The sequence below is a fragment of the Saimiri boliviensis genome, chromosome 2 (genome assembly GCF_048565385.1).
Source record: "Saimiri boliviensis isolate mSaiBol1 chromosome 2, mSaiBol1.pri, whole genome shotgun sequence".
Taxonomy (NCBI): domain Eukaryota; kingdom Metazoa; phylum Chordata; class Mammalia; order Primates; family Cebidae; genus Saimiri; species Saimiri boliviensis.
Window position 1 is genome coordinate 191,173,172 of NC_133450.1, and position 27,177 is coordinate 191,200,348.

The 27,177-nt window shown below is 39.5% G+C and overlaps 1 protein-coding gene across 1 annotated transcript; it reads right to left on the bottom strand.

The window, feature by feature from the left end:
- Positions 1–3,361: 3,361 nt before the first annotated feature.
- Positions 3,362–15,294, bottom strand: HEMGN (hemogen). Its single transcript, XM_010350807.2, has 4 exons — positions 14,951–15,294; positions 13,030–13,123; positions 6,505–7,724; positions 3,362–3,988 (listed from the first exon to the last, which is right to left on the bottom strand). The coding sequence occupies exons 1-4, from the start codon at positions 15,027–15,029 to the stop codon at positions 3,894–3,896; spliced, it is 1,488 nt and encodes a 495-aa protein (XP_010349109.2). The 5' UTR covers positions 15,030–15,294; the 3' UTR covers positions 3,362–3,893.
- Between the last annotated feature and the right edge of the window lie 11,883 nt (positions 15,295–27,177).

Below are 27,177 nucleotides of genomic sequence, written 5' to 3' on the forward strand. Positions count from 1 at the left end.
GTATTTTTAGTAGAGACGGGGTTTCACCATGTTGACCAGGATGGTCTCGATCTCTTGACCTTGTGATCCACCCGCCTCGGCCTCCCAAAGTGCTGGGATTACAGGCTTGAGCCACCGCGCCCGGCTTCTCTGTACTTTTTAATCTAGGAGAAATTTTTTAATCTTTTATCTTTTTACCTGTTAACATTATGTTATCAGCAATATAAAATATTCAAAAGCATATGAGTTCACAGATTGAAAAGCCTAACGATCTTGAAAAGATGTTTCTATGTCCTTCCATTTGTTGTTGATTTATAGTAGAAAATAACGAGCGGTAGGAGCCAAAAGATTAAAGATGTGGTTTAAAAGATAAAATAAAGTTGATCAAATTCATATAGTGTCTTTTGGCAGGTCTTTTTTGTATGACAATTTAGAAAAGGCTGCCATTATTATTATTATTTTTTTTTTATTTTTTTTTTATTTTTTGGAGGAACAGTTTTGGGCAGCTGGAGAAACAAGTTTGAGAACCATTGGAGATACACCTGTGCTGTAAAACTGAGCCAGAATTACTGCACTTGCCACTAGATGGTGGTGTTGCTGAAAATGATAGTCCCGCTTAATTTGTGGAAAGACTAGATTTGAAGAGAGAGAGATTCGCTCTGCTGGAGGTCATGGTAGATGTTGATAATTACGCACAAAAATATGTAATTACCAAGTGTGACAAGTGCTGAAATGCAAAGCTGACTTGGGGATACTAGTGAAATAGATTGCTACCTCTTTTTTTTTTTTTTTTTTTTTTTTTTTTTTTTTTTTTTTTTTTTTTTGAGACGGAGTTTCCCTCTTGTTACCCAGGCTGGAGTGCAATGGCACGATCTCGGCTCACCGCAACCTCCGCCTCCTAGGTTCAGGCAATTCTCCTGCCTCAGCCTCCTGAGTAGCTGGGATTACAGGCACGCGCCACCATGCCCAGCTAATTTTTTGTATTTTTAGTAGAGACGGGGTTTCACCATGTTGACCAGGTTGGTCTCGATTTCTCGACCTTGTGATCCACCCGCCTCGGCCTCCCAAAGTGCTGGGATCACAGGCTTGAGCCACCGCGCCCGGCCTGATTGCTACCTCTTGTAAAGGTAAAATTACTCTTGACTGAAAACAGGAACTTAAATATGCAGCACATTTATTAGTCTATGATTTGAAGTTCTTATTATCTGTCTGGAGTTATATCTGATTATTTGCATTTTATAAGACTTAACCTCTTCTCCAGAGATAGGACCTAGAAATCTGCCTTAAAGAAATGACCTAAATAATTCTGTGGTCTTCAGCTTGTACTACTTTTAGAAACACTTCTCAGTAGAGTGACTCTTAACCTTCGATTTGGGTGAAGGACTCTTTGAGAATCAATTAAAGCTTTGGACCATCTCACACATCATTTTGAATATAATATCATAGGTTTCATGGATTTCTAAGAGCTTAACATGAGTGGAGAGTAGCACAAAGTCAAGCTAGGTGGATTCTTGCAAAACTTAAATTCTATCACCTCAAGGTTCTAAGCCAAGAACGCTGGAAGAATTTTAGATACACACTGATGTTTGAACAAGAATGGTGAGAAAGCAAAGGTTGTGTGTGAATACAGGGAGGAATGTAAGAGGGCAAGCAGAAAGGGTCCCGAGAAGTGGAGAGAGAAATTCTGCTTCCTCTAATGTACTGCATTCCTGTTTCCCTCTACTTCCCCATCTCATCTTTATGTTCCTGTACACTTAATGCAATACTGTTGAAACTTGACACTTCAGTTTACTCTTTTTTCCCTCTAATTTTGACCCACTCTGGCAGGTGAAATTGAGACAGAAGCATTCCAAAGAAGAAACGAAAAGCACTGAGGAAGTCAGATGTGACTTTGGGTGAGTACCTACCCTCTATGGTGTTATTCCCTCATCTCTAAGTGGAAGTGATAATCACTGCCTGGCCTATTTCACAGACTTTTGTACAGATCATATAAAATAGTTATGTGAAAGTATAAATGGTGAAATGTCACTGAGAGGTGAGGAACTATTATATGGTTGTGCTGCCCTCATTATGTTGTATAATAAATATAATGGGGGTATGAATAATTTTACAGTAAATACATCCTGATGGTAAAAAATTTAATGTATACCCAAAAGTGGGTAGGCGGATAGGAGGGAAACAATATTATAACATCCCACTGTACCAGTGGTTCTCAACCCTAGCTGCACATTAAGATTGTCTGGAGAGCTTTTAAAATAAAAACATCCTAAATGCAATGCTATATCCTGGATTGGATCCTGAAGCAGAAAAAGGACATTAGTGGAAAAACTCATGAAAACGGAATAATGTCTCTAGTTAATGGTAGTGTAACTATCCTAATTTCTTAGTTTTGACAAATGAACCATGGTTATATAAGACATTAATATTAGGGTAAACTAGGTGAAAGGTATATAGCAACTTTTGGGCTATCATGACAACTTTTCTATAATTCTAAAATTATTCCTCCAAAAGCTATTATTTAAATAAACAATTAAAAAATAAATATACCTATGCCTGTACATCACCCAGATTGGGGAATCATAATCCCTGGGGGATAAGTCTAGACATACATGTATTTTTGAAACATTCCCAAGTGAGTCTAATGTGCCAGAAGGGTTGAGAGAACCACTGCTCTCTCATGTTCATTATGCCATAAATACCTGAAGGACTGGAACCCTGCCTTGTTCTTTGATGTAGCCTAGTACCTAGCACAGTGCCTATACAGAAAGCTTGTGCAATGTGTTCTTGCTGAATGAACCTTTATTTGCAAAAATCTCCTTAGTCCTCTGTAATAACAGAAGGAAAACAATACAAAAAATACCAGAGTAGATTTTCAGACATCTTCCCATCCAGAATAGTTTCTGTTCCTGCCCCCTGTCTCTTGTCTTTTTCAGTTCATCTTCACCATTATCACCATCTTTATCATATTCCTAAAATACTAAAATTGCCATTCCATTGTTCAAAAATATGCAAAATTCTCTATGCCCTGATAACATAAGCTTTTTCATGCACGCCTACTACTATTTTATATGGACCCTACGTGAACCATAGTTTGCCTGCCATTCTCTTGAACATGTCTTGAAGTCACCCTTCTCTGTGTCACATACAGTAATGCTGCTATCCTCATCTATGCAAATTCTTTCCGTCTTTCAAGGCTCCATGCCTGTGTAATGTTTTCAGGTCATTCCAGCAAAAAGTGAGCATTCTTATTTCCCCATGAAACTAAATTAAATCCCCCATGGGGTGTTATATAGGTCTTCTAGCCCCACAGTTCTTAACATTATGCCATCCACACAGTTAAGCATGTAATAATGATTTAATGTACATTTTGCATAAATACAATATTTAAAAAGTAAAAATAGAAAATCAAAATTCAAATACAAAAGTAAACTACATTCATCACTCCGAAATATCTTTTAAGGAGACTTGTTAAAACTAACCAAAAGAGCTAACTAAAGCCTGAATAAAATTTTGATGCTACTGTTACAGGAAAACTAATATAACACTTAAATTTCCCCAAAATGTAAGTGTTCAGTCTTAGTCATTTATCTGCTCTTAAGACTTACATAATTTTCTTAGGGGGAAAAATCCGCTATCCAGTCCTCTCCCCTTCTTTATTTTTCTCTTCCCACTGGTATCCTCCCCACAACATATACACACATATACACACACACACACTCACACACACTCTAGCATAATATTATCTATGTGGTAGAGCCTTTAAAAATGTTAGTTATTTTAGATCTGGTCTACAAATAGAAAAAATAGTAAGTATCAATGAGCATTGTCAAAGGTTTTACAATATTTTGAGAAAGTCATACATGAACTATTAAGCTGTATGTTCCATTGGACTACAACTTTATGGTTGAGCGTTGTTAAAACAAAACATAACTATAGACATCATTTTCTGGATGAATCTCATTCATTGCTGGTATTTCTGGTTTTTCTGCTTTGGGTTTTTCTTTCATTTCTGTAAAATCAAATAAAATAGATAAACAGATTCAATAAATTGTATTGGGACAATTGACTATCCATCTGGAGGAAGAAAAACTACTTGACAACATTCACAAAAACAAACTACAGATGGAGTAAATATTTAAACACCATAAAGTTATAGAAATAATAGTGTTTTTAATAATCTTAGGATTCTAAGTAGAACACAGAGACCAGAAACCATAAGGGAAAAGACTAGTAGGTTTGAATACCTAAAAATTAAAATTACGTATGGCAAAAACCTCTATAAACAAATCAAAGACAACTGGAAAAATATTTGCAACATATACACAGTAAAAACTATTATTTAAAGAGATTTTTTAATCAGAAAAAGATAGAAATCAAAAATGTTGAATGGGACAAAGATTCAAACAGACAATTCTTTTAAAAATTATATTTATAATAATCCTGAGATGTCTAGTAGCATTAATTCTAAAAAGGGAGTGATTAAGACCATTAGGTGGGTCTTATTTTTTAAGCTATTTCTTCTTAGCCTTTTGGCTAAGATTAAGTATATTTTTTAACCTAGCAGAAAGGCAAAAATTTTTTAAACGTCATAATATACAGTGCTGACAAAGGTATAAGGAAAAGGCACCTGTCTTGTGTGAATTGCTACCACGTGTCTGGAGGCTAGTCTAACTGTAAATCCAAACTTTAAATGTGGGGACCCTTTGGCCCAACAATTCAATTTCTAGGGATTGCTTCAAAGGAAATAATCAGACAAACTTAAGCCTCCAGTGCCTCCATTTCCTTATATTAAAAATGGGAGTATTATTTATCCACTAGAGGTTTTTTTTGTTGTTGTTGTTGTTTGTTTGTTTTTGAGACGGAGTTTCGCTCTTGTTACCCAGGCTGGAGTGCAGTGGCGTGATCTCGGCTCACCACAACCTCCGTCTCCTGGGTTCAAGCAATTCTCCTGCCTCAGCCTCCCAAGGAGCTGGGACTACAGGCGTGCACCACCATGCCCAGCTAATTTTTGTATTTTTAGTAGAGACGAGGTTTCACCATGTTGACCAGGATGGTCTCAATATCTTGACCTCGTGATCCACCCATCTCGGCCTCCCAAAGTGCTGGGATTATAGGCATGAGCCACCGCGCCCGGCCTATCCACTAGAGTTTTTAACGTTGAATAAAACAATCCACATAAAATATTTAATATGGTCTGGCACATAGAAGAGTACCAGATAAATGTTAACTAAATAAATGTTATTCCCAATTATATGCATTGAACATTGTTGTAATAGTAAAACTTGGCAGTAACCTAAGTGTTCATCCTTACAGAAAGACTGGTTGAACAAATTATTGCACATACATATAGCACAGTACCATCCAGATGTTACAAAAGATGTCATAAAGATGGCTCCAATACTTTGGTTCAATTCATTCACTTCAGAGAACAACAACAAAAAAAAGATGGCTCCAATACATATTGTAAATGAAAACAAAAACAAGTTACAGAATAGGATGGGTACTGTCTCATTTGTTGAAACAAAACAACCTTAACACTGGGAACTGGAGATAGAAGATATTATAGGGGACCTTTACTTGATATTCACTTGCATGTTGCTTTATTATAATGAATACTTAATACTTTTATAATCAGCAAAAATAGATATTCCCATTGTTTGGTTAAACAAAGCAAAAAATAAAATGAGCATGAATTAATTGACTATATTGACCTTGCTGGGTTTAGAATGAAACTGTTCAGAATCAGGACACTGTGTTGGTTAGAGCTGCTTCTCCAGCAGGGTACCCTGTGAGTGCACGTAGCGCTTCACATGTCTGCTTTTCACTGCAATGTATTTCTTTAGAAAAGTTTCCTGGGGATAATTAATGTCTGATAGACTCAGTCCATTTCTTATACTGTCTACAGTATTATACAAAGAGAACTGAAGTTCTCAGTTATGTTTCTGAGGCAAGTGAAATTAAAGAAAGGTTGCATTATTTTCAAAATGCTATGCTCAGGAAAGTTTTTCAGGAACAAATCTTGAAATAGAAAGGGCTTTTGGTAAACCTGATAAAACCTATGAAAATGAGTTCCTTAGTAACAGGATCATATTTTACACCTTTGTGCCTCCCTCAGTACCTTGTACTATGAATTTACCTGCCTTCCATTTATCAGGAAAATTAAATTTCCTGGAAAAACTTCATTCATCAAGTTTTATTGTTAATGTAGACTTAATCATTTTTAAAAATGAGTTGCACATAATTTGTCCTATATTGGGGTTATTTCACAGACTATAGCATCTTATAATGGATAGAGAGTATGAGTAAGTACTTACTGTACATGCTTGCATTTTCAATTTTTTTTAACTTTTTGAAATATGCCAAGACAGACATTGGTTTCATGAAAATATTGTTTACTTAAAACTAGCCAATGAAATTCATAGTATCCATTGAAATAACTGGGAATAACCCAGGATTGTCAGAGAAGATTGTAAATCACTATTTTGAGGAAGACATACCTACCTTGATGCTATAAACAGCCCTTACCTTGAGGAAAAGTATAAATATCTTTAGCATCTTCCTGGTGTGCTTTAGGATCCTGGCCTTGGGGCCCACCTGTTTCTTGGTATGGTTCTGAAAAGCATTCTTTAGGCACATCCTTATTTTTATATGTCTTAGTAGAGAGGTCTTCAGGCCTTGGTGTTTCTTGGTGTATTTCAGGTGAATTTTCTCTAAGCTGAGGTGTCTCTTTATATGTTTCAGGTGAATATTCTTCAAGCTGATGTGTCTCTTGGCATATTTCAGGTGAATATTCTTCAAGCCCAGGTATTTCTTGATACATTTCAGGTGAATATTTTTCAGACCCAGGTGTTTCTTGGTTTATTTCAGTTGAATAGCCTTCAGAAGGTGTTTCTTGGATTGTTTTATGAGAGGGGCCTTTAGGCAAAGTAATTTCTTTACATGTTTTATGAGGAAGGTGTTTAGGTTCAACTGATTCTTGGTGTGTTTTTGTAGAAAGGTCTTTAGGCTCAGCTATTTCTTGTGTTTTAGGAAAAAAGCCTTCTGTCTCAGCTCTTCCTTGATCTGTTTCGTATTCCTCTGGTTCTGCTGGGTTTTGGTCTGTGTCAAGAATATAACCTTTAGGCACATCTGGTTTTGGATATGCTTGAAGAGAGCATCCTTCAAGGTCAGCTGGGTCTTCAGATGTTGGACAAGGAAGGACTTCGGGTACAGCAGCTTCTTGGCACATTTTAGGAGCCAGATCTTCTCGTTTAGTCATATCTTGGTACATTTTGAAAGGATGGTCTTGAATTACAGCTATTACTTGGCATGTGTTGGGAGAGATGTCTTCAGGTTCAGCCATGTCTTGACATATTTTGGAAGAATTGTCTTGAAGTCCAGATATTTCTTGGTACATTTTAGGAGAGAGGTCTTCAGGTTCAGCCACATGTTGGCATGTTTCAGAAGAATGGTTTTGTACTGCTATTTCTTGGTACTCAGAATTTTCCTGATGTATATTACCTTCTTGACATATTTCAGAAAAGCATTCCTCAGGCACAACTTTCTGGTGGGGGGCTACTGAAGGAAATACTTTGGTTATACTCCTGGGTGGCTCAGTTTTTTTCTCTGTAGGTATCAGTGCTTTCTCCACTATTTCCTTTTCTATCTGTGACTGAGGCCCCACCTTCAATTCTGTATTTTGTTGTCTCTTTCTGCCTCTTTGATTTCCTTTTCCTGTTCTCTGCTGCTTGCGTTTTTTCTGTTCTCTGCAGAGAGATCAGAATTAGTGTCAATAATGATGCTACAGAATTCAAATAAATGCTGTTATAACAGTGCCAGGTCCCCCACTGCCTTGTTGCACGAGGATCATGAACTAGTCACTTAATCTCTCTAGGCTTCAATCTCTTGGTTTGTAAAATGAAGGAGCAGAGCTAGATGTTCTCAATTCTTAGGAGAGGGAATGTTTCTCCAGGACTTCTTGGCGTTGATGCCTTGCTTACCTGGAGCCCTCTTGGTGGAGCTTGGTAACATGTGTGAGTGTGTGTGTGTACGTGTGTGTGTACGCACATGTTATAGCATGTTCTTAAAATGTGGTTATGGAAAATAAATAATTCTCATTACAGATTAATAGACTGGCATTCTGGTTTATACACGAGTCTCTTTGCATTTAGTCTGTGTATGTTACTTCCCTACCCCTGAGTAAACTCATACAATTGAGTTTCTAGGCCTGCAATCTTGGCACAACTCCTCGTCTGTGCAGCCTGCAGGTGGATGCTGTAGATGGCTTGATTGTCTAGTGTGAAGAATTCTAAGTTGCTACAGTACATTTCAAATGAGGTTTACTGTAAATGGGTCAAAAGCTGCAAAAACATTTCTTGAAGTTAAGAACCCTGGTAGATGGGCACGAGTGGCCATATTATACCTATCCCTAATTGATAGATTAAAGATCTAGAAGATGAAAGGATATGCATAGAAATTGCAGCCAGTGACAAATTGTTAGGCACTGCAAATATAAGCAAATACAGATGGCTAATACAGATGGGCTGGGGGCTGGGGGAAGTACTATAAATAATCATTTCATCATTTTTCTGAATCTACTGAAATTCTGTTTCATGCTACCCGCTCCATAGAGCCTTTTCTAACAGACAACAGGACTAAAATGTTCTCCCAGCTTAGCACTCCTATAGGATTTATTGTGAGTACCATGCTAAAGGCAAGGAATGTAGGCCGTCTCATACTGCAGTTATTTCTGAATAAACTATATTTCTTTTAGTAAACATTTTAGATATTCTTTGGAGATAAAAATCAGTGTTTTTTATATCTTTATAGTGCCCATCATTCCTTGCATATTTAGAAAAATTATACCCTGTTCCATTTTTTGTGTGTTTGAAATTTCCATTGTAAAAATGTTTTTAAAAGGACTACCTTACCAAACACAGTTTGAAGTCAATAGCAAAAAAGGATATGTGTTCACTTCTAATATAAGGCTATGGAAAAAAAGGAAAGAAGGTATAGATGTAACAAAACAGTCAAAAATAATATTGAAAATTGTATTTACGGTGGCTCAAGCCTGTAATCCCAGGACTTTGGAAGGCCGAGGCGGGTGGATCACGAGGTCAAGAGATCGAGACCATCCTGGTCAACATGGTGAAACCCCGTCTCTACTAAAAATACAAAAAACTAGCTGGGCATGGTAGCGCATGCCTGTAATCCCAGCTACTCAGGAGGCTGAGGCAGGAGAATTGCCTGAACCCGGGAGGCAGAGGTTGCGGCGAGCCGAGATCGTGCCATTGCACTCCAGCCTGGGCAACAAGAGCAAAACTCCGTCTCAAAAAAGAAAAAAAAAAAAAAGAAAATTGTATTTAAAAGGAAATCTAAAGATGATGATTATGGCATCTCAGTATTACTACAAGTGACCAGATAAATTATAAAGTTCTTATAAATTTTTTGAAAAAAGGTATGAATAGCATATCCAAATTCCTTAGGAAACACATTTTTTTTCTTAGATATTAAATATGTAGATCTCTATATGAGGAGATCTGAGTAATATAATAGTCCATGTTCTTCCCTGGTAGTTTTTTAAAAAATACGAAAAATACCTCTGTGGCCTAAACTTTAGTCTGTACTCTCATGATTGTGGGCAAGTCACATAACCTCCACATGCCTTGGTTGCCTTGTAAGTGAAGTAAGGTATAAATAATATCTGCCCAATTTCATGTGGTGATTATAAAATTACATATCATAACTTATATGAATGAATTATTCAAATATAAATTAGTACTCTAATATGAATATATGGAACACTTTTAGTGCTTCTGTATGTCAGGCACTGTTTAAAATAATTTATTTTGTTATCTCATATAATCTTGACATCAATCTATGAAGTAGATAGTAGTATTTTCTTTTTTTTTTTTTTTTTCTTAAGACAGAGTTTCGCTCTTGTTACCCAGGCTGGAGTGCAATGGCGCGATCTTGGCTCACCACATCCTCCGCCTCCTGGGTTCAGGCAATTCTCCTGCCTCAGCCTCCTGAGTAGCTGGGATTACAGGCACGTGCCACCATGCCCAGCTAATTTTTTGTGTTCTTAGTAGAGACGGGGTTTCACTATGTTGACCGGGATGGTCTCGATCTCTTGACCTCATGATCCACCCGCCTCGGCCTCCCAAAGTGCTGGGATTACAGGCTTGAGCCACCGCGCCCGGCCGTTGATAGTATTATTTTCATTTTGCAAATGACAAAACTGAAACAGAGGCGTTAAGTAACTTGCCCAACACTTGTATTTAATAATCAAGCCATATACATCATCCACCTGCAGGCTGCCTAGACGAGGAGCCGTGCCTGGGTTGCAGGCCTAGAAATTCAATTGTATGAGTTTGCTCAGGGGTAGTGAAATAACACTCACAGACTAAATGCAAAGAGACTAGTGTATAAACCAGAGTACCAATCTATTAATTTATAATGATAATTATTTATTTTCCATATATTTCCGAGGGCTCTGGCTACAAAGTAGGGGAGCCAGGCTATGAATTTAGTCACTCTGGCTTTAACACTCAAGCTCATAATCATGCACTCTGCTCCTTCTCTCTGAAACTAATAAAGTTTCACTGTATGGTATGTTTTAGTGAGAAAAGAGGGCACAGGCCTTAGCATTATAGAGATGTATCACCAGAGCAAATCCAGTCAGCTTCCAGCAGGCTCGCCAAGGTGTTATCCACTTGAGCGAGTACCCTCAGCCCAGCAAGCCCAGAAAGCTGATTCTGTTAGCACACTGAAACGAACTTCATTTATCAGGGGCGGATCTCATCAACCAGATTTAAGGAGACTGACCTATAAACCTAAAGACCAATTTTTAAATGACCAGAAATACAAAGACACATAGTAGAAAATACCTGGGCTGGCTGGACACAGTGGCTCACAACTGTAATCCCAGCATTTTGGGAGGCTGAGGTGGGCGAATCACTTGGGGGCAGGAGTTCCAGACCAGCCTGGCCATCATGGTGAAACCCCATCGCTACTAAAAAATACAAAAATTAGCTGGGCAAGGTGGCGGGCACCTGTAGTCCCAGCTACTTAGGAGGCTGAGGTGCAAGAATCACTTGAACCTGGGAGGCAGAGGTTTCAGTGAACAGAGATCAGCCGCTACACTCTATCCTAGGCAGCAGAGTGAGACTCTGTCTCAAAAATGAATGAATGAACAAACGAACGAAAGAGAGAGAGAAAGAAGAAAAAAAGAAAGAAAAGAAAAGAAAATACCTGGGCACTGGGCTCGCAAACAAATGCACTCTCTGTAGGTAAGTACTTGGGAAGCCAAGAAATGATTGGAAGATTGCTTAGTGGGTATGGAATTTGGGAGCTAACTGGATAATTTTCAATAGAGTTACCTGCCATAGGACCCTAGTACAGAAGTTTCTACTACAAAATAATACATTCATTCCTTAAAAAAAACTCACTTTCTGCAAAATCATCCTCTATATAAAGACACAGTGGTTATGGAGTTGCGGCAAATAGGCTTGGGACAAATGATTCAAAACCTATGCAACATTTTAACTAAAATAATAATTGGTACAGGAGAGAGAACTTGGATGGTCCAGACAAGCAGCTTACTGTGGTGGGAGGCTGCCTCAGGGGATAGTAAATGTAAATATAGTGTAATTGCGGGCTTGAAGCTGCTGAGACCTGAACTCTGAGCCAGCAGGGGTTGCCGTTCAGTTGGGCACAGGAGGGAAGTGCAAGCTGCCACTTGGTGGAGAGCTGTGCAGGGCTGGTGGTGTGCATCTCTGGGGAGGGAACCCTGGATGCCGGCTGAAAAGAATCCTGCCTATACAGCAGCCAAGCTGAAAGCTTTTTCTTTCCAGCTGAAAGCTGTAATTCTCTTCCGACTATTCTAGCTCTTTTGATTAGGAAAAAAAAAATCATGAACCAACAAAACTCCCGTATTATACTGACATCATTCTCCTATTTACCAATTGTATGTGAGCTTGGTGTTGTAGAAACATCTGTTGTAACAGAACAGACAGTGCTCAGTCCTTTGTGGGATTGGAAAATGTCCTTTCATAGGACAAGTGCTTTGCTTAAATTAGTGGTTCTCAACTGGGGGTGATTTTGCCTGTCTCCCCCCAACACCACCACTGGAGACATTTTGTTGTCACAACTGGAGTAGAAGATTGCTACTGACATCTAGAGGCCAGAAAATACTACGAAACATCTGCAATGCACTGGACAGCCCCACGCAACAATTCTCCTGCCCACAGTGTCAGCAGTGCCAAGGTGGAGACACTTTGGCTTAGATGGATGCTGCACTTTTGGCTCTTTGGGCTCCCCTTCCAAGCAAGCAAGTCCCCAGTTGTCACAATCATATTTGAAATGGATGCAATTAGATGCTGCCTAATTTATAATCACACTCTTGTATTCCCTTCCTGTGTTTACGTACAGGTAAACATACAGGTGATCTAAACTGTGTCACTCATTTACAGCAAATGTTTTGGCTTACTCCATGGAGAGTTAATCACACTCATTCAGTAAAAATTTAGCTAATAGAAAGTTTGGAGAAAAATCTTGGAGGCTTCTTCAATGATGCTTCCCACTCCCAGCAAGATGCTTCTATGTGTATATTACCATAGGAGATAAACGCCGGGCTTCTCTACAATATAATTTGGTTGCTTAGTGCTTTAATTAAAAGAGACCAGGGAGCCGGGAGTGGTGGCTCACACCTGTAATCCTAGCACTTTGGGAGACTGAGGTGGGTGGATCACCTGAGGTCAAGAGTTCAAGACCAACCTGGCCATCATGGTGAAACCCAATCTTTGAAAAAAAAAAAAAAAAGAGAGAGAGAGAGAGACCGGGGGAAAAAAATCTGTTCCCACCATTTTACCAGCTGTGCGTGTGAGACTTTCAGCAAGAGATTTAATTCACTGGAGGCTTAGTCTCTTTTTGTCTGTAAAATAGTGATAATAATGCCTGATTTACAGGATCGTTGGAAAGATAAAATAGTGTAAAAGTGCACAGCACTACTTGATGCATAACATCCTCAATAAATATATTAGTTCCCTTTCCTTTGTGATGCTACCATACCCAAATAGCCATAGTGACGTTTCCTTTTCTTGCACTTCAGCTTTTCTTTTTCTAAGTTGTTCTCTGTTTCTCAAACTCCAGGTTCCAATGACTTCTGTAATAAAATGAAAGTTATTAGAGAAAGTGATGAACTCTGGTGTTTATCAGCAAAAGTCCTATAGTCAAGTAGCAGAATCTCTATGCTAGGTTTTCCTCCTAGCTTTTTGAAGACAAGGACTACATCTCATTTATACTTGTATCTCCAGAGAAAGCCTGGAAGCAGACATTCAGCAAATGTTTTTGAATGAAAAGGTCAGAGAACTACTCTTACAGAGTATTTATACATAAATGTGCTACCAACCTATTAATTTCTTCAAAATAATTTTACATATTGTACAAATAATGAAAAAAGCAGCCATATTTTGCTGTCTTTAACATGATAATTTGTTTTCATTTTTTTACTCATTTCTGTCCGTTCCTTTTATTATACAAAGTTGTAAGAATAGCATACCACAATTTTATCTTTTTATTAAGCTAACATTATATTAGAACTATTTTCCATGATGTAGTCTTCATAATGATAATTTCAATGACAATATAATACATAATCTAGTTGATGTACTACTCTCATTTACCCACTGCTTCCTCTTGGATTGAGCATGTAGGTTGTTGCTAGTAATCTTTGCCTTGTATATCAAATTATAATAAGCATAGTCATTGCATATAGCTTTTCTTTTGGATTTTTTCCTTAGAATGGTGTTTCTTCAAGTGCTTTGGAAAATTAAAGGTATGCTCAAAAAAGTTTCTGCTGCCAACTAAGGTAGAGAAAAATTAGTGAGTCTTTGATGTAGAGCTTCCTAGAGCCTGTGAAGTGATGCACATCTGCCCTGGGACCTCTGAAGGATAGAGCATGCCCCTTGAACCATGGTACCTCTTGTTCTTGGGATAAGGGTTCTTTATAAAGAAAAAATTATACCTTTATTTTTACCAACATCTAATTAAAGTTGACATTTCCTTCAATTATGAATGTAGATAACAAACCACAGTAGTTTTGGCAGTATATGACTTTTTTTCCTTCAACTTTTAAGTTCAGGGGTACATGTTCAGGATGTGCAAGTTTATTACATAGGTAAATACATGCCATGGTGGTTTCCTGCACAGATCATCCCATCACCTTGGTGTTAAACCCAACATCCATTATCTGTTCTTCCTGATGCTCTCCCTCCCCCACAGTATATGACTTTGTCCCTATAAAGAAATCACAAATTTTTTATATAACATTACTGTTGTTGCAGATACCTTAAAATATCACTTACTGACTATAATTTATTTGACTTGATACCATTATTATTAGATCCACCACTGGATATTGTAATCTAATCCATCTATAAATAATCGTATATAGATTACTATATCACAATTTTTAATTTTGATATTTGTATCTTAATATAATTATTTCCTTTGTAATTTTATATATTTAATTTTATGCCTTTAAAACTTTTATTCAGAGAAGGAATCTATGGGTTCCTCAGAATGCCAAAGAGATCCATGTAGCAAAAAAAATTTAAAACAATGTCTTAGAGTATCTGAAGGCCTAAGGTTCCACAAAACATTTTGAAAAATGCTGCTTTAGGATAGATCCAAGGACTGAGATTAGTGAGTCAAAAGAATGAGCAGTGTTATAGCTCTCACCACTTATTGCCAGATCTCTTTCCAAAAGTTTGACCAAATTTATGTTACCAAGGAAATCTATGAACTCACTTGTTTTACCACAACCATCTAATGAAATTACTGGATGAACTACCCAGTGAAAGTATTGGGTATTCTCATTAGCTTTCATTTAAGTATATTTCCTTTTTTTTGGCCAGATCCGCTGAAAAGAGAAAATTATCATACCAAATTCTTCCCAATAGCCACCAGCCCTTAAGGTATTTTTCATTACCTGGAGAATGGTTCTCTTCTTGAAGAGGATCAAGTATTTGTTGGTGCTTCAAATAAGATTGGTCCTTTCCAAAATCCATCTTGCTGTAATACCTTCCTGCTATTTTGGTCTGACTTCCACGAGCAGTCTAAACGCTTTTTAAAAATATCAAAAACAACTAACACTTAAAAAAAAAAAAAAAAACCACACATACAAGCTTGCCTGTCACTTGACTTCCCGCCTAAAAGTTTTATCTGGCTGGACCACAACTTCAGGCTAATTCTACTTTCTTTATCACACTGCACAGGTGTGAGTAGGGGAAATGGCTGGTGCTAGCAACCTCTAGCATAGGTTGCTATTTATACAGGGAAACTCTCTGGCCACAGCCTGGCATGGCACAGCCTCCAGTCAGCACTCTTTTGGTTCTATCTGCCAGGAAGTGTCTGGATCCGAAGTTCCTTTTACAAATGGAGGTGGCCTGGTATAGAACACAATCTAGGCTCCAACCAGCTCAGTGGCCCAGGGCAAGTCACCTCCCTTTTCTATGACTCTCTTTCTGCATTTGCAAAATGAGTAAATAATTTCTGTCTTGCCTAATTCATACAGTTCTTGTGAAAGTGAAAATAAGGGGCCGGGCGCGGTGGCTCACGCCTGTAATCCCAGCACTTTGGGAGGCCGAGGCGGGTGGATCACGAGGTCAAGAGATCGAGACCATCCTGGTCAACTAGGTGAAACCCCGTCTCTACTAAAAATACAAAAAATTAGCTGGGCATGGTGGCACGTGCCTGTAATCCCAGCTACTCAGGAGGCTGAGACAGGAGAATTGCCTGAACCCAGGAGGCGGAGGTTGCGGTGAGCCGAGATCGTGCCATTGCACTCCAGGCTGGGTAACAAGAGCGAAACTCCGTCTCAAAAAAAAAAAAAAAGAAAGTGGGAGCTGAGACTGTGTGGTCACAGTTGTATTCCCAGAACCTAACTCAGTGTTGGGTACAGAGATAGGTTATCATTTTGTGTGCTTAATCTTTCCTGGGTATAAATATGTGTGTATGATGTAAACGTATTAGAGAATGATATAACAAACACCCAAGTATCTGCCTTACAAATTAACTTGGTTTTTAATTACTAAATTCTAATGTTTAGCTTTACCTCTCTCAGTTCCCTGGTCTTTTTCTTAAGTAAATCTCTGTATCTGAAAATCCAGATAACTTCAGGGAGCCCCTACTCAAAGGAATCCTGCATGGAACAGCAGGAATTCTTTGTAATTTATCTCTTGAAAATTTTGGATTTTCAGGCCGGGCACGGTGGCTCAAGCCTGTAATCCCAGCACTTCGGGAGGCCGAGGCGGGTGGATCATGAGGTCAAGAGATCGAGACCATCCTGGTCAACATGGTGAAACTCTGTCTCTACTAAAAATACAAAAAATTAGCTGGGCATGGTGGCGTGTGCCTGTAATCCCAGCTACTCAGGAGGCTGAGGCAGGAGAATTGCCTGAACCCGGGAGGTGGAGGTTGCGGTGAGCCGAGATCGCGCCATTGCACTCCAGCCTGGGTAACAAGAGCAAAACTCCGTCTCAAAAAAAGAAAATTTTGGATTTTCAGATGTGGGGTTTAAAGATCTCAAAGTAACTTTAAAAATTAGAAAATAGTGTTTTTAAAATATTGGTCCCTTTACCTGATGTGTTTTAATTCTTACTAGTTAGGTTGTTTCTTTACATTAGTATAGTTTAATAAAATAACATTATAGAATCCCTCTGAGACACCTTCAGAGGATGCAGAGGTATTTCTTGAATAAAATTATCCATACTCAGAGCTTATAACACCCAGTTCAACAATTCAGCAAATTTTATTTAATGCCTTCTCTGTGCTACATACTGAGCAAGGCTGTGAGGCTATAGAGTTGGATGGTGCAGTCCCTGAGCTCTGTGTCCTGTAGACTCATAGAGGAGAAGGTATGTACATCTGTATTGTAAGGAAATAATATTTAGATTCTTTATATCCTGTTATAATGTACCTAAGTCGATTCCACCCCTGCCCCATGTTCCCTGCATCTAGAAGCAGTGTGGAGGGACTGTAAGAGGGTGGGGTTTCAAGTTAACAGGAAATTGAAGGTAATACTGGGTGGAGGGGGCCCGTGGAGAGATACTTTGGAGCAAACTAGATTGGAAGTCAGGCAAGGTGTCTCTGGCATGATAAACAGGCCAGAGCGGGAATTTGAGACAGAAATAGCCTACAGTAAGTTTACAAGCCATAGTTCATGTCCCGTCTCTCTGTAGAAAATTATAGTTAAAAATTTAGTTGGTATTTAGTTAGAATTGTCTAACTGGAATTTCTAGAATGTGTGTTAGTCACTAAAGTCCACGTATTTTTAACAAATGCTGCTTTGTTCTAGAGTTATTTGCATGTATACATAAACCTCTCTCTAGGCCATAAACCCTTAGAGAGCAGTTTCAACTCCTGGTCCACTTTTCTGTCTCCATAGTATGATCTGGTGGGAGGCTTGGCTCGTGTAGTCCCCATAATTGCCCTCTCTCCCTGCTTCATGGACATGCAGCCTGGAACAGTACTTCACTCACTCAGGGCTTGATGCTGCTGTGACTTCATAATAGCAATACTATCATCTGTGCCAGGGTTCTTTCTACTGTCATTCATTCTGTGCCCAGCACTGTTCTATGTGCTAGGTAGAGTAATTGAACAGCAAAGTCCCTGCCTTTATGAAGCCTACATTTTAATGGGGAGAGATAAACAATAAGGAAATAAGTAAAATATATAATGTATCAGATGGTGATCAGTGCTTTGGAGAAAACTGAGCTGGGCATAATAGGATAAAGAAAATAGGATGGTGGCTGCTATTTTAAATCATGTGGTCAGAGAAGTCTCCACTGATAGGGTGACAGGTGAACACAACTGAAGCAGATGAGAGGCCAGATATGCCATGCTGATATCTGGGAGGGCATTCCAGGTATAGAGGCACCAGCACATGGCCCAAGGAGGGGAGTGGTAAGGAGGTGGGATCAGAGAGGAAGCCTGTTATTGCCCCTTGTAGGGTTTCTACTCTGAGTGAGATGGATAGTCATGGCATGGTTTTGGACAGAGGAGTGATATGATCTGACTTACATGTTTAAAGAATTATCCTGGCTAATGTGTGGGACAGGGTCAGAGGAAGCAAGAGGAACAATCAGAAGGATATTGTAATGATCCAGAGGAGAGATGATTAAGGTTTGGATGATGGTAGCGGTGAAGTCATGATCAGATTCTGGATTAACTTATAACTTGTATGTGGTGAGACATAAAGAATCAAGATAAAGGTTTGGTGTGAACAACTGGAAGGATGGCGTTAGCATTAACAGATGAAGAAGACTGGGAGAAGCAGGCCTGGAGGAGATGATCAGGAGTTTCATTTTGGATTTGCTAACAGGGTAAGGAGAAAACAGCAAAGGAGCAGCCAGTGAGGTAGGGGAAAACCGGAAAAATACAGTGTCCTGGAAGCCAAGAGGAAAGAATGTTTCAAGGAAGAGAGACTAATCAACAGTGTCAAACTTTGCTAAAGTAGAGGAAGGATTGAGAATTGTCCTCACAATTGATTTCCTAACAATTCAATTCATTTCAATTAATTATAGATTACGGAGATGAAGTAACTTGGCCAAGGGCTTGCAGGTAAAGCCAGCTATATAATTTTGGGGGACCCAGTGTAAAATGAAAACACAGGGCTCCTCCTTCAAAAATTGTTAAGAATTTCAAGACGGGCCGGGCGCGGTGGCTCAAGCTTGTAATCCCAGCACTTTGGGAGGCCGAGGCGGGTGGATCACAAGGTCGAGAGATCGAGACCATCCTGGTCAACATGGTGAAACCCCGTCTCTACTATAAATACAAAAAAATTAGCTGGGCATGGTGGCACGTGCCTGTAATCCCAGCTACTCAGGAGGCTGAGGCAGGAGAATTGCCTGAACCCCGGAGGCGGAGGTTGCGGTGAGCCGAGATCGCGCCATTGCACTCCAGCCTGGGTAACAAGAGCGAAACTCTGTCTCAAAAAAAAAAAAAAAAAAAAAAAAGAATTTCAAGACGGCTATAGCAGAAAATTAAACCCAGCAAGTGTTTCACACTTGTTTCACTGGATTCTTGTGGCAGACTTATAACATAGCTATTATTGTCTTCATTTTTTTGATCAAGAAACTGGTGCTCACTGCATTGAGTGATGTAACTAAGACCACAGAATGAGACTGGTAGTTTGTACCAGAATCTGGGCCTTTAGGCTCCTATTCCCTCTAATTCCCTTTTTTTTTTTTTTTTTTTTTTGAGATGGGGTCTCTGTTGTTTAGACTGGAGTGCAGTGGCACAATCACAGTTCACTGCAGCCTGTACCTCCCCAGGTTCAGGTGATCCTTCCACCTCAGCCTCCCAAGTAGCTGGGACTACAGGCATATACCACCACCACCATGCCTGGCTAATTTTTTGTATTTTTTTGTAGAGATAGGGTTTTGCCACATTGCCCAGGCTGGTCTCGAACTCCTGGGCTCAAGCAATCCCCCCACCTTCACCTGCCAAAATGCTAAGACTATAGGCATGAGCTACCAAGCCTGGCCTGGCCCTCTTCCTACTAGAACAAACTGGGTATTGAGGGAGAGAGTTGCATTCCTGCCACCTGACCATCTGGAGCAGGTGTAAGTATTGAGAACCTGGTCATGCATTTCAGAGGCCTGACTGAACTGGGCAAATGTAGGAGGGAAGGAAACACATTGCTGAAACTTCTACCCTAGGGCCTTTTAAGATGAGGGTGAAAAGAGAGCACAGGAAAAAATAGCTCAGGCCACATACTGCATACTGTTTAGTCAAAAACAAGACCAGATAAAAGTGCCCCCAAAGCTAATGCCATTTTAGGCTATGTTGATAAAATTATAGAGCCTCCAAAACCAGAGAGGTGAGTCCTGATACACTTTGGTTTGTCCTGTCTTAGCCAGAGTGTCATACTGTGAAGACCATACTATGTGAAAGCATACACTGAAAGAACGAGGAGTACAGGGCTCTATCATTTTCCTGGCTGGGTAATTTGGGGAAAATCACTTAATTTCTTCCCTTGTAAAACAGAGAAAGGTAATACCTTCTGGGGATTCTGTAAGGATAAAAGAGATCATGAGAGCTCTTTATAAAATAAAAAACACTGCAGATATAAGTCCCATCAACCTGGACAGTGTTAACAGTGATATTAGAGTGTTTTAATGATGCACCCGGGCAATTTCCTAAAATGCATTTGGGTTGAAAATCATGGAAGGCAAGACAATGAACACTTATTTTTCTTAGCATTTCCTTCCTTGCTGACATACTTTTTCAAAGCTTTTAAATACTTTTCAAAGACTGGACGAAGCTTTGTTTTCCTAAGTGGGGAAGGACAGTTTCTTGTTCCCCTCTCTGTCTGTTGATGCATGATAAATGACTTCTGTCTGCTAAAACAGATGCTACTGTACATATATAGATAACATGTTCTATAACTTAGAATGGCTGTAGCCTACCTTTCTATCTAGTTTGTTCCAAAGTCCCTTCTCTGGAATCCTCCCACAAATACTCCCTTCTATTAGAGTATAGACAAATAGCCATCTCTGAATAAACATTGTTGAGTAGTCATTTATCTGGGGAAGAGCAATGCTGGTCCCACCTTGAGCCGCCAGCTTATCTCTGTTCTTTCATTTCTGAACTTCTTGAACTAATAATGTATTATCAGTACCTCTGTTTCTCCCTACACCATTTCATTGCTTTGCATCTGTAATCTAGTTTTTTTTTTTTTTCTTTCACACACTCTTCTCTCATAAATCATCAATGATTTCCTAATGGCCAAGCACATGGTCTATACTCAGTTCTTTCTTTTTGACCTCTCTGCAGCTCATAATTCCTCTGAGTACTTCTATCCTCCATGAAACTTGCTCCACTCTTGGCCTCTCTGATGGTGTGGTATTCTCTCTCTCTCTCTCTCTCTCTCTCTCTCCCTCCCTCCCTCCCTCCCTCCCCACCCCCCTCCCTCCCTCCGTCCCCTTCCTCCTCCTCCTCCTTGCTCACAGGCTTCTCTTTCACTCTCTAGATGTGGGAGGTGTTTTCCAAGAGTCCCTGATGCTTTTGAGTAACACTCTCACCCAAAGACAGTTCCAACTATATACTTTTAGGTACTACCTCTTTGCAGATGTCTTCTAAATAATTATGTCTGAGTTCTAAGATCACATTTCCACATTTCTTGGTCATCATTTATTACCTGGATGTCCCACTGCACCTCAAACTTAGCATAACTAAAAGCAAATTTATCTTCTCCCCTAAAACTAGGCTCCCTGTGGGTTATTTCTGTTAGAATAGTAGCACCCTGCCTGGCCATCTAGTTCTGAGCCTTCAGAACTCTCTTTGAACCTGCCTCTTCACTTCACATCCAGCTGGATAGAGTTCTGCCAGTTCATTCTTCCCAGTCCCACATGCTCATTCCCTCTTTTCCTGTCCTATACCACCATCCCAGAGAGGGGCCTCAACTTCTCATTGGAAGCATTGGAAAAGCTCTCCAAGTGGCTTATCTGCTTTCATTTGCCCTCACCCTCCCAAGTCCATCCTGCACAAACATCCAGAATATTTCTCCTACCGCTGGCTCTGAACCAGTCACTAACTACCAAGTTTAGAGTCCTCAATATTGCCTGCAGAATATAGACTAAATTTCCCTTTCTGGCATTTAAATCTAACTTCCCAATGTTCTTTCCCATTACTTTCCTGGAACCATGCAATGTTTCCATTAAATACTGCCACTTGCCTTTCTTGTTTGGCCATGAATCTTTCTAACACCCACAGTACCTATCTTCATAACTTCTGGTTGTTGAGTCTTCTTCTGTGCGTCTGCCTATCCAGATAGTGAGTGCCTTCATCACAAAGCCTTTGATGATGATGACAAAGGTGACGATATGATGAGATGTTAGTCACTCCACAAACTCATAAGGGGTAGCTGAAACTTTATATACAGGATCTCATTTCATTTTCTTCCAACTAATATTATCCCCATTTCACTGATAACAAAACCATGGTTTAAAGAGGCTGTATCCCTAGATCACATAAGCTTATGACTGGCAGAATTGGGGTCAAAACTAAGGCTGTCTGACTCTGAAGTTTAGAGATTTAACCATTCTTTTCTATTGCCTTCACCTGCCTAGATGTGGTCTCTCCTTTCTGAGCTATAATTGCGCTAGATTTTAGCCTCTTTTGTGGTGAATATTACATAGTATTTTTTATTTATTGTTCATGTGTACACATCTTATCTACTGTATTCACTCAGCAAACATTTATTAAGCATTTATTTCTTACTAACCCCTTTGCTAAGAATTGGAGACAGAAAGAAAAATGAAATGAGAGTCTTTTCCTTCAAGGAACTCACAGCCTAATTGAGGGTGGTAGACAACAAGTAAACCTGGATTTAGAATATAATAAAGTGTGATAATTTTTTTATTTACTTATTTGAGAGACAAGGTCTTGCTCTGTCACACAGGCTGAAGGGCAGTGGCACAGTCATAACTCACTGCAGTGTCAAACTCCTGGGCTCAAAAATCCTTCCGCCTCAGCATCCGGAACAGCTAGGACTACAGGCACAAGCCACTACACCCAGCTAATTTTTATTTTTTTTATTATTTTTTATTATTATTATTTTTTTTTTACCCAGCTAATTTTTAAAGCAATGTTGTAGAGATGGCATCTCATTATGTTGTCCAGGCTGGTCTCAAACTCCTGGCCTCAAGCCATCCTCTTGCCTCAGTTTTCCAAAGTGTTGGGATTACAGGCATGAGCCACCGCACTCAGCTCAGTGTGATAATTTTAATGTCAATATTTCTAAATGTTCTGAGTGTAGAGATGGAGTGCTTAATGCTGCTACCATGGATTGTAAAGACAAGGCTATTACATTTTCCTCCTATAGGTATAATTGTCTTTATTCACACTGCCTTGGAAAGACCCTGGCATCAGTCAATCAGTTGGGAAATGAAGAGGCGTTATGTGTATGTAATAACATTATATTCACTTTTATACATTTCACAGAAAGATTAATAATAGCCAATATTTAAAATACTTGCTTACTACATCTCAAGCACTGTTCTAAGCACTTTACATATAGTAACTCATTAGTCTTTACAACAGTCTTTAAGGAAGGTGATATTGATACCCCTGTTTTATAGAGGAAGCAACTAAAGCACAGGCTTTAAATCTGTGCTCTAAGATGCTGTCCTAATAAGTAGCAAAGGTAGGTGGCTTGGATCTAGAGGCCATATGCTTAACCGTCTTCCTCTCTTGTGTCTCAATTCTGCTTATTTAGTATTTAATAACATAAGGTAGCAATATGTTTTCTTTTATAATTCTTTCCTTCTCCTTTGTCCCCTTTCTTCCTCTCCTTCACATTCTCCCTGTTTCTGCAGTCATGTGTTGACTACCTATTCTGTACAGGCTGTTGGGGACACAAAGGCAAATATAACAACATCAACAACAGCAAAAGACATGCTTAGAAAATTAAGGGAACACTGAGGAGAGAGATGTCCAAACAGGATGGAGAGAGGAGGTCAAAGAAGCCCTCCTGGAAGAGGTGATCTTGACCTTAGTTTTGAACAGTGAATAGGATCAACTACTAGGATATAGCAAGGCTTAGGGGAAAAAACATAGGCTGTGGAATCAGATCCAAGTTCATTCAAATCAAGTTCTGTGTGACCTTGGGCAAGTTAATTAAAATCTTCCAGATTCAAATCTCTCATATGTAGAACAGGCATTATAATACCTACCTTTTGACCAGGTGCAGTGGCTTACACCTGTAATCCCAGCATTTTGGGAGGCCAAGGTAGGTCAGTCACCTGAGGTCAGGAGTTCAAGACCAGCCTGACCAACATACTGAAACCCTGTCTCTACCAAAAATACAAAAATTAGCCAGGTGTGATGGTACGTGCCTGTAGTACCAGCTACTTGGGAGGCTGAGGAAGGAGAATCGCTTGAATTTAGGAGGCAGAGGTTGCCGTGAGCCGAGATCGTGCCACTGCACTCAAGCCTGGGTGACAGAGTGAGACCCTGTCTCAAAATAATAATAATAATACATACATTTTAAGGCTGTTGTGAGAATAAGAATGATGACTTATGGAAAGCATCCTGCACAGTGCCTGCCACAAAGCAGACCTTATATGCTGGCTGTTACGATGATTGTTTCTAATCTCAGTAATAAAAAGTAAAATAGAACCACTAAATAATAAAGCTACATGGAGCATTAAAGTTATTATGTAGATAAGGAAAAGGAAACCCAGGGAGAAATCAGTGTTACACAGGCTGAGTGGCACTTGGAACTGGAATCCAGATCCTCTGAAAGTTCTACTTTTTTCTTCACCTATCTGACATTCCAAACTCCTTTGTCTACAAGTCAATTCACCTCATCCCCCAGCTTAATGAAGTAGTTCTCAAAATTTCCAATTGTTTATACTCCATCTTCGGGATATTTATCATGTTCTTGTATTGACATTCTCTTTTGCTATTACTTAGTTGTTTTTTTTTTCAAATAAACTCATTTTTACTAAAAATACTTTAAATGGAATTTTAGCCTGGGCAACATGGAGAAACCCAATCCGTACCAACAATTTAAAAAAAAAAAAAAAAAAAGCTAGGCATGGTGGTGTGTGCCTCTGTTTCCAGCTACTTGGGAGACTGAGGTGGGAAGATTGCTTGAGCCCAGGAGGTCGAGACTGCAGTGAGCCATGATCACACCACTGTACTCCAGCCTGCGTAGCAGAATAAGACCCTTTCTTAAAAATAAATAATAAACAAATAAAATGAAACTTGTATATCATTATCATAAATGGAAAACCAAAAATATCACCTGGGAAATCATAGCTTTGTGGTGTAATACAGTTCTTCAAAGACATCTTAAAATAAATACTGAACTATTAAAATAAAAGGTGTTTCATCAAAAATTATCTCCACTGCCCTGAGTGAAATGCATACTACATCTTAGAAAATGCTGACCTATATAGTTCTTTTCCTTTCACAGAAATTCTAGATCATGTACAAATCTATCCTAAAACCAAACTGCCCTTTGTGGTGGCTGGTTTATATTCAGAAGGCACAGAACATAAGACCCACTTACTCCCTGGCCTGCCACCAACCCAGTGTTATTCATATCAGCTACCACTGGTCCTTAGTTGAATACTGGTCTCACCTCTTTTAGCTAACTTCTCTAGTCCTTTGAGTTTTAGATCCCTGGCATAAAACATGTACTAGAACCTAACATGATGAAGCTCATTTGTTTGGAAACTTTAGCACTTTGTTTCCAGCAGATTCTATCACATGGACTTGGGGTTTAGAGTTGGAATAACCTAGATCAGTCCCTGCCCAAAAGGGACCACTGCTGACAAATGCAGCCTTCCAAATGGTTCCATTCCAGGTGGCTGCCAGCAGGCCTGGTACATGGTATGTACCAGTCAATGCCTGAACCAATTGAGGTACAGGTGCTTCTGGCTATAACTGCTGCCACTAGGCGGACATAAATGGCAATTGCACCGTTCTGACCTGTCAACTAGGTCATGAGCCCTGGATCCAGCACTTTCCCTTAGAGGCAGTGGCCTTGCTCTCTAATTCTCTGACACCCTCTATTCCTCCTCCCTCCTAGTCCTCCTCTGGGTAAGTTAGCACTGGGGATGTTTGCATACCCAGCACTTAGCTAATTGATATTCTGTCACAATCTGCTCAACAAATGTTAGGCTTTTTTGTACTTTGTTAGAATTTAGTGACACTTAGGTTATATTTTTAGCCAGGTTGGAGAGGAAAAAGGAGGAGTTACTTTAGCAAGCAGAAAATGTATTGCCAGGTCTTTCTTGCATGGCATTCTCCTAAGCATCTGTGAATACCTTTAACACACGGTATTCAGGACCTGATCTAATCTGATTTTATCAGCATATATCCTGGACAAAGCCAATGTGAGGATGCAGAACCTTTTGTGCTTCTTCGTGTTCTGTATCATTACCCTTTATTGTTAGTGCTCTCGTCTCATTCTAAAGAGGCCAGCCTTGCTCAGCCATGGTAGACACCTGTGTGGGAGTTACATAGTAAAGTCTGATGCACCACTGGAAGTAAAGGAGGTGGCAGGTCTGCCCTAGAACTTTGTAATGAGGGTCCCCCCACCATCAGGAAGAAGTGCACCTTATTCATATGTTTAAATGTCAGAATGTTCTTGCTGATCAAGAGAAAAATTAACCCTGACAGAATCACTATCCTCAAGGACTGCTAGGAACACCAAGAATTACCCACAGTTCTTTTTTTTTTTTTTTTTTTTTTTTGAGACAGAGTCTCGCTCTGCTGCCCAGGATGAAGTGCTGTAGTGCTATCTCAGCTCACTGCAAACTCCACCTCCTGGGCTCAAGTAATTATCTCACCTCAGCCTCCCGAGTAGCTGGGATTACAGGCGCATGCCATCACACTCAGCTAATTTTTGTATTTTTAGTAGAGATGGGATTTCACCATGTTGTCCAGGCTGCTCTCGAATTCCTGACCTCAGGTGATCCACCTGCCTTGGCCTTTCAAAGTACTGGGATTACAGGTGTGAGCCATCATGCCTGGCCTAAGAATTACCCATAGTTCTATCTGAAGGGCCTGGGACTTCCTGATGAAAATGAAAATAGGATATCATTTTTATAGGAGCCTATTAGACAACAAAAATAGAATATCATTAAAATTGAAGACTGCATTTCATGTCTGTCTCAGGAAACACTAACTAATAGGAGCAATTGTCACCCTGAAAAGTTTGTGGTGATGTGGTGCAGTGGATAGAGCCTAGATTGCAAACAGAACATGGGGTATCTATTTTCATCAAGCTGCTATTAACCTCTTATTTTACCCAGTTCTATTGGATGTATAATACTTTGTTCTTATGCAGCGAGGCTGGGGAGAATCCTGTCAGACAGCTTGTCCAGCCAACAAAGGCAGACTGTTGTTCTTCCTAGAAAATCATGCACCTACACTGACCGATCAAAAACTCCCTTAGCACATCCCACTACCAAATATGGCACCCAAATGAATTTAGTCATCTCTCTGAGAAGAAACGGATCGAGTGAACCTTCACTAATCCAGTCAGTTTAATTCCCCCTTAATGGGAATTAAGAACTCAATAATGCATGATGACATTTCTGCTTTCTAGTCTTACGTAGAAATTATTCCTCTAGCTTTAAATCATGGTTATCTCTGATAGAAGAAATGAACAATTGATCAAGTAATAGGATTGCCATG